This window comes from Octodon degus, unplaced genomic scaffold (genome assembly GCF_000260255.1).
Source record: "Octodon degus isolate 3935 unplaced genomic scaffold, OctDeg1.0 scaffold00067, whole genome shotgun sequence".
NCBI lineage: Eukaryota > Metazoa > Chordata > Mammalia > Rodentia > Octodontidae > Octodon > Octodon degus.
The window spans coordinates 462,776-471,891 of NW_004524643.1; the positions used below are offsets into that span (position 1 = coordinate 462,776).

Here is a 9,116-nt window from a genome sequence, read left to right on the forward strand (position 1 = left end):
ATATATATATATATAGACACACACACACACACACACAGAGTGTGTTAGCTCATGCTTGCATCTGCACTAAGGAGGCTGAGGCAGTAGAACCACTGTAAGTTCAAAGCCAGCTTGAGTTCAGGCCTGCTTGAACTACATGGTGAGACCTTTTCTCAAAAAATAAAAAACATTAGCAAAACAAATCCAGCAACATATCAAAAAGACATTATCACAACCAAATAGGGTTTATTCCCTAGCTTGCAAGATTGCTTTAGTAACCACAGATCCATCAATGACACATCATTTACGATAAAGACCATCATTTCAGTTAGTGTAGAAAAAGTATTTAACAAAGTCCCACATCCTTTCTTTAGTAACCAAAGCAAACCAAACCAAAACACTCTTGGACTAAGGAAATAGCTCAGTAGTAGAGTGCTTGCCTAGCCTGTGTAAAATCCTGGTTTTGATCCCAGCATCACACACACACACACACACACACACACACACACAAACAGACAAACAAACAAAAGACCTCAGTAATATAGAAAGAGAGCTCCTCAACATAATAAAGGTCATTTTAGGGGCTGGGGAGATAGCTCAGTAGAAGAAGCACCTGCCTGGCAAGCACAGGGTCCTGAGTTCAATCCCAGGTACCACCAAAAAAAAAAAAAAAAAAAGTCATTTTGAAAATCCCACAGTTAACAAGATAAAGTGGGAAGATAACAGCTTTTCCAATAAGATCCAAGACAAGACAATGACACTTTTATAACACTACTAGAAGTACTCTAGCAAAACAATCATTGGGTGTGGTGACATACACCTATAATCTCAACATTCAGGAAGCTTAGGCAGGAACATGAGGGTGATTTAGTTGCCACATCTGTCACCCCACTGATCACCAGGACTGATTCAGCTGATCTGGTTGGCTAGTAAGTGTCCCCTTCCTCCCTTACAGCTCCAAGTGAGTTCCTCCTACAGCTGCATGTTCAGTGGATGAGGACCACCACCTCCAATAGAGGAGGATGATTTCCTCAGTCAAGGGTATACAAGTAGTTGCACTGCCCTGTTAGAACCTCCACATAAGCTCTTAAGAAAACTGAAGCAAGAGGATTGCAGTGAGGCTAATTTTGTGTAGAACACAAAAATTAGTACAGGAGCTAGGGTGCATAATTCAGTGAATGGTACAGTGCTTGTCTGGCAAGCATGCAGCCCTGAGTTTAATCTTGGTGGGGAAAAAACTCAATAAACAAGCATGGTGATGCAGACCTGTAAGCTCAGGTACTCAGGAAGGTAAGGCAGAAGCATCACAAATTTAGTACCAGGATGAATATCTTTATGAGACTCTATCTCAAAAAGGGTTGCAGATGTAGCTCATCAATACAGTACTTGCCTAGCATGTGCAAGGTCCTAGGTTCAATCACCAGTATCACTAAAATATTAAAAAATAAGCAGTATTCTGGTACACAGTAATAACCTAAGTAAAACAGAAATGAAGGAAACAATCCCATTTACCTCAGCATGCAAAAAAAGAAAATACTTAGAGCTAACTTTAACCAAGCAGATAAAAGATCTATACACTGAAACCTATAAAATGCTGACTAAAATAATTAAAGATACCACGACATGAAAAGATATTCCATATTCATAAATAATAAGAATCAAAATGTCCATACTACCCAAAACAATAAGAGATTCAATGCAAACCCTACTAAAATCTCAATGGCATTCTTCACAAAAAAAAAACCCTAAAATTCATAATGAACTTTCTTCCTTTTTTGGCCAGCTCAGCCTGCCCTGTGGTGGGGTTGGCACAGCATGTGGTGCCAGGCATCGAACCCTGGCCCCTGTGTTTGTTTCAGTGGGGATTTGGCCCCGCCCCAGGACACATTGAGACTTGATGTGGTGGCACACACCTGTAATCCCAGCTCTTAGGAGGCTGTAAACAAGCAGATCACTATGAGTCCGATCTAGTAGTGAGACCCTGAATACCCTATAAACCCTTCCCTAAAATATCAAAAAAAAAAAAGTAACCCAATTAACAAGGGGCAAAAAAAAAAAAAAGTGGACTGATACTTCTCCACAGAAGATATAAAAATTGCCAACTGGGATTAAGAAATGTGCTCAACACATCATTAATTATCTGGGAAATGTAAATCAAAACCACCATGAGATAGCACCTCATGCCCTTTAGGATGGATATTATTAAAATGCCAAAAGTCAACAAACACATATAAAGAAGGGTATAGAGAAAAGGGAGCTCTTGCTTACTATGGTGGGAATGTAGATTGATGCAGTCACTAAAGAAATGAATACGAAAGTTTCTAAATAAATTAAAAATAGAACTATCACATGACACAGTAATCCCACTTCTAGACATAGTCCAAAAAAAAAAAATCAAAGAGACCTGCACTCCACATTCAGGAAGCATCATTCACGAAAGCCAAGACAGGAAAACAAGTGACTGAAACTGGTGTGTGTACATGCTGGTGCATGCATACACAGACATGATATGGTCATTACTCCAACATACATAAGACTGCTGGGTAATATGCTCTAAGTTAAATATATCAAACACAAATAGAAAAATAGTAACTCAAAACTGAACAATGGTAGAGAATGAAACAATGGTTACCAGAGACAGAGGAGGTCAGAAAATATTAAAATACAGAGTAGCAGATATTTAGAATGAATTAAGTCAAAGACGTATAATACTAATATCAGTAATAAAAGCAATTATGAAAGAAAATTTTAAAAAAATAAAATTTTAAAAAAGCAATTATAGGAGTTGACAGATACATTACTTAGCTTCTATAAACTAACCATTTTACTACTTGCATGTATCCTATGACATCATGTTATATACCTTAAACATACACAGTAAAATTTATTTTTTAAAAAACTTTAAGAGTGAGCCAGGAATGGTGGCGTACGCCTATAATCCCAGCACTTGGGAGGCTGAGGCAGGAGGATCTCTACAGGTTTTAGGCCAGTCGACTACATAGACTGTGCAGGGCCAGCCTAAATTATAAAGCACAACCCTGTCTCAAAAAAAACTAAACCAAACCAAACCAAAACCAAAAAATAACTTTTAAGAATGAAAAAAATGGAAAAAAGCCCAGATGGTAAGGTCACTACAAAAAATATATACCTACTGTATACAGGGTGGACACTACCTGACAGAATATTTACTTATTCTGAGACAATGCCTATTGTTAAGGTGAAAATACTAAAGCTTAAACAGTATAAACTGGTTATTTTGCTACCTTAGCTGTAAATGGGAATCACCTGGGGAACCCTAGCTATTTATGCCTGGACACAGCCACAGGGACTGATTTTAATTTTTCTAAGACTGGGAACTTGGTCATCCTGGGTGGTTCTACTAATATGCAGCACCAAACTGAGAAAGAATAGTCGTTTATGTAAAGCAACCAAGGCCCACAGCTGACCAGGACTCAAATCTACTATTATTTTCCACTACACAGTATTAATACTAAACTGCAGAAACAAGTTTCACAGCTTACTGACTGCCATGATAACCGCTTGGAAAAATCATTTAATACAGAACAGCTCAAAATACAAGTTATTACCTGTCAGAACCGGGGTGAAACTCTGAAAGCAGGGAAGGTCGTCTTCGAAGTTGCTGCTGTTGCTGTAAGAGCTGTGATGCCTGACTAACTTCCAGATGAGAAGAGCGATAGTCAGGGACTGCAAACTCCTGGCATTAAAATAATTTTAAGTTAGCTATTAACCAAAAAGTGAACAGCATTGTAAAATCAAACCAAGCAGAATCACTATGTGAAGAAAAGCAGTAAAGCTTTCAATCATTCGCTGAGTAAACTCTCCCCCATCAACCTAAAACAATCAACATTTTAACTATTTGTTAAAAATAATTAAAAATGAAATTCAAGTTCACCTTATATTCCTCCTGATAATGATATATTTTATTATGATTGTTTTGTTTTGAGACAGTCTTGCTGTGTAGTGCAGGCTGCCCTTGAACTTGTTTATGTAGCCCAGGCTGGTCTCAAACTCACAGCAATCCTCCTGCCTCAGCCTTCTGAATGCTGCAATTACAGGCATGCACCACGACATCTGGCTCTGCTAACAGTATATTACAGTAACTCCCCACCTATACTGTCCTACATAAGCAAAATCTCAAATTTATGTATTTGATGGGGGCTGGAGAGATGGCTCAGTGGTCTAAAGCACCTACTTGAAACAAGCTTGGCAAAGCACAAGGACCGCGGTTCAATCCTCCAGCACCACATGCCAGCCAGCCCCGCCCCCTGGTGGGCTGAGCTGGCCACACACACACAATAAATAAATGTAATAAATAAAAATAAAATAAAATAAAAATTTATGTATTTGATACAAAAATCTGACAAAGCATTCCAATCTTCTGATCAAAAACAATATATGCTAAAAGGGTCACAGAAGTCATCTGGCTAGAACCATGTACATATATATACATATGCCAGTTTTGTTTTGTTTTTGTTTGTTTTGTGGTAGCAGGGACTGAATTCAGGACTCTAGAAAAATCAACCTGCTACTTAAGAGTACTATTTTTTTCCATCATAACTAAATAGGTGTTTTATGTTTGTTTTTCTACTTTATTTTCCATGCAAATCTTTTTTTTCAAATTTAATGTGCTTCTGGCCCAGAGATATAGCTCAGCAGCATAAGCATCTGCCTGGCAAGCTCAAGGTCCTGAGATCTAACCCAGTGACGAAAAAAAAAGAATTCCAAATCAAATGTGCTAATTCAATCAGAAACAGACAGCTAAGTTAGCATAAACAGAGAGCATAAAATTACTAAATGACCCAGGAATTCCAGTCCAAGATATATGACCAAAGAACTAAAGGGATATAACCACACAAAAAAACTTTCAACATACATTTTTCACAGCACTATTCACAAATTCTTCCCCCTCCAAAAATAAACAGTCCAAATGCCCATCAACTAAAATAATAATCCCAGAGCTGGGGAGAATGAAAACATGAGGATTACTACAAATTCAAGCTGCATAGGGAAAAAGTACACCAAATACATTAAAAAATAAAAATAAGAATAAAAAAATGTGTTACTACCGAAAGAACTGATAATTGAGTCATTAAAAGGATAAATATAGTGATACCCAGTAGAATACAGATAAACTTAAAATGTACTATGCTACATTTTAAAAGCCATATTTTAAAAAAATTTTTGTTTACTTCTTTGTTACAGGATCTCACTTCAGACTCATAGTGAGCCTCCTGTCTCAGCCTCCCCAAAGCTGGGATTATAAACTTACACCACCAGGCCCAGTTTTGGTAGCAGACATAGGTGGGGCCAGCGGGTAAAAACCAGATTTATATATATATATATGTTTTTTTTTCCCGGAACCAGGGATTGAACTCAGGCCCATGTGCTTGCCAGGGAAGCGCTTATTCCACTGAGCCATCTCCCCAGCCCCAAAAGACAGATTTAAAAGACCTCATTTTAATATTCCACTTATACAAGAAATACATTCATAAAGACAGAAAAAAGATTAATGGTTGCCAGCAGATGGGGGCATAAAGGCAATTTTGACTTCTATTAGGTATAGAGTTGATTCACTTCAGTGGAAAGGTTCTGGATTTCAATTATGATGATAGTTGTACAACATAATGAACAAACTATGAAAGCCACTGTATTACACAGATTAAAATGATGAATTTTCTGTTACATAAGTTCTACATCAATAAAAAAGGTTTTTAACTCAAAAATAAAATTGAGCAGCCAGGCTTACGGAGGTAGATAACAGGTCCAGAGCCCTTCTCTTTCAGCAGGAAAAAGGGTGGGGGGCAGCAAAAATGAAAAACCCTCATAGAGAGATTAAGAAAAAAAAAAAAATGCAAAGATGAAAACACAACAACAAAAAGATGGAATAGAAAAGACAAAATTATTTAAAGTTTTTCAAAATGCACCAAAAGAAAAAGAATTTAGGAGGGAGAAAGAAATAAGGAAAAAGCATTTTGTAGGGGCTGGGGAGATGACTCAGCAGAATAAGCGCTTCCCTGGCAAGAGCAAGGGCCTGAGTTCAATATCCAGTTCTGCAAAAAAAAGAAAAAAAGAAACAAAGGGGTTTTGTTTTGTATTTTTAAAGAGAGAAAGGAAGGGGAAAAAATGGAAACACGGCTTTTGTAAATGTGGAGGTGCAGAAGGGTTGAAGGGAGGGGAGAGGAATGAGGAAAAATATTAAAATTTATCACCAGTGAGCCAAGTGTGGTAATCACAATGTTCATGTAGCAGTAAAAAATAAAATTCCAATGAAAATGTCCATGGATGAAATTAATGCAGGCTGGAAGTTATAGAAGAAAAGATCGTTGACTGAGAAGCCACACCAAAATACACAAATGGATAAAAAAAAATTTAAATGAAAATAAGTTTAATAAAAATGAATTTCATATTGTTCCAGTGACCTATGAAATAATATAAAAAATATAAGCACCTAGATGGACACAGTGCACTACAACCCAAGAAGATAAAGGAGGATCAAAAGGTCAAACTCAGCCTGGACAACTTATCAAGAACCAGTCTCAAAATATAAATTGATGGGACCGGGGAGATGGCTCAGTAGAATAAGTGCTTCCTTGGCAACAAGCACAAGGGTCTGAGTTCAGTCGCCAGTTGGGGGGGGGGGGGAGATGGGTTGGGGTTAGCTCAGTTGGGAGAAAATGGATTGAATTCCTAGTTTGAAAAAATAAGCAAAATCGGGCCGGGGAGATGGCTCAGTGGAATAAGTACTTCCCTGGCAAGCACAAAGGCCTGAGTTCAATCCCTGGTTCCAAAAAAAAAAAAAAAAGGCAAAATCAGAACACTTAAAGGACACTAAAGATGGAGGAAATTATTTAAAGGAATAATGACCCATTTGTCCAAATTTTACGAAAATTATTATTCCACAGAAACAAAAAACTTAGTAAATGTCAAAGACAACACAAACTCATTTAAAGGGCCGCAGAGATAGCTCAGCCATCTAAGCATCTTGCCTAGTTCCATCCCTGGTATGTGGCTCCATCCACAGCACATGCTGTGCTGGCCACAGAGACCAGCCACCAAGACCAGGCATGGTAGGGCATGCCTGTAATCCCAGTGCTGGGGAGCCTGAAAACAGGAGGCTCACTATGAGTTTGAGCTGCGTAATGAGACCCTGCACCAAATACATATTATATTTGCATGGCTGAAAGTAAATGTTAGAGAGCAAAATCTCAAAAGCAACCCGAGGAAAGAAAAAGACAATGAAAATGTCATTTTAAATGTTTAAACAAATAATATAAAAATAATCTAAGGCTTGTAATCAGAAGAGATACAAACCAGAATATTTTAAAATAACATCATTTAAAGTGCTAGAAAAATACTCAACTTAGAACTCAGTATCAAGTGAAAATATCTTTCAAAGAAGTTGATGCAAGGGCCAGCCAAATAGCTCAGGGGATTAAAGCGCATGCCTAGGCAGATGCAGGGGAGGGGGATGCAGGGGATGGGGATTGGATTCCTGGACCTGCCCTGCCAACCCCACCCTCCAGGTGTGCTGAGAAGGCGATTGAGACTGGCCTTGGTGCCATGTGCCTGTAATCCCAGCATTTGGGAGGCTGTAAAGAGGAGGATCAGGAGGAGTCCAATCTACTAGTGAGATCCTGTAGACCCTGTACTAAATACAAAAAAAGAAAAAAAGTTAAACCAGGTACAGTGGTGCACGCCTATAATCTCAGCACTGGGGAGGCTGAGGCAGGTAGACTGCTATCAGTTCAAGGCCAGCCAGAACACAGTGAGATCTTGTCTCAAAAAAAAAAAGTTGAAAATTTTTTTAGGCAAATAAATGCTGAGAGAAATAATCACCAAAAGACCTGGCTCAAAAGAAATGAAGTTGTTCATGCAAAAAGAAAATGATGAAAAAAAAAGAAAAAGAAAAGAATAGAAAATGATATCAGACGAAACTTGAATACACAGAAAGGATGAAGAGTGTCAGAAATAGTTATACATGCTGGCCATGGTGGTACATTCCTGTAATTGCAACACTCTAGAGGCTGAGGCAGGAGGACTGTTGCAAATTCAAGACCATCCTGGGCTACAAAGTAAGTTTAAGGCAAGCCTGAACTACACAGTGAGTCCTATGTGAAAACAAAACAAAACAAAAAATGAAATAGTCATACATCTGTAATAGGTACAGCAACTACACAAGCAAAAAAGTAATAAAAGAACTGCAATTAATGGAACCAAAAAACCTAGAAAATGAATAAAACCAAAATTTGTTCTTCAAGCAAATAATCTATCAAATAGATGAACCTCTAGAAAAACATTATATCAAAGGGAAAAAGAACAACATATATCAAAGACATATTGTGATAATTTATGCCAATAAATTTGAAACCTTATACAAAATTACTCAAATTGATTGAAGATTAAACAGAATTTGAATTGTAACTATTAAAGAATAAAGTTCATAATTTAAATTCACTCCATAAAGAAAATTCTAGACCTACAGGACTTAACTGATACATTCTATCAAGTATTTAAGAGAAAAAATATATATCTACACAAATTCTTTAAAAAAATATAGAAAAAAAAGAACATTCTCCAAGTTAATATCATTGATAGTAACAAAAGACTAATCTCGCATGTATACCTCACATATATGAATAGATCACAGACCTAAACATAAAGCTTAAATTATAAAACTTAAAGAAAATCTGCATGACCACTTTAACTTGGGGAGCTCTCAAATACAACACATAAAGCACAAAATTTTAAAAAACATGAAATATCAAAAGACAAAAATAATACTTAGCCTTGACAAACATAATATATGCTTTTCACAGGACATTGTTAAGATAATAAGACCACATAACTTTACATAATCTAGATATAATAACATGGATGTTTTCTAAATTTATAATAAGTAAGAAACAGAATAAGTGACTGGATTAACAAATTGTGGTACATACATTAGCAGCAATAAAAAGGAACAAGCTGGGCTGGTGAGATGGCTCAGTGGTCTAAAGACCTACTTAGAACAAGCTTAGCAAAGCACAGGGACTGCGGTTCAATCCCCCAGCACCACATGCCAGCCAGCCCCGCCCCCTGGTGGGCTGAGCTGGCCACACACACACACACACACA

General features: G+C 37.4%; 1 protein-coding gene across 15 annotated transcripts in view; it reads right to left on the reverse strand.

The window, feature by feature from the left end:
- The window catches only part of Ncor1 (nuclear receptor corepressor 1), a 171,959-nt gene that overhangs the window by 133,757 nt on the left and 29,086 nt on the right, over positions 1 to 9,116 (reverse strand). For 14 of the 15 annotated variants that reach the window (XM_023719309.1, XM_023719312.1, XM_023719313.1 and 11 more), the window contains exon 3: positions 3,567 to 3,694. In XM_023719309.1, the coding sequence (XP_023575077.1) occupies positions 3,567 to 3,694 (128 nt within the window). Of the gene's footprint in view, positions 1 to 3,566; positions 3,695 to 9,116 lie in introns of those variants that run through there. The other variant, XM_023719311.1, reaches the window with a different exon arrangement.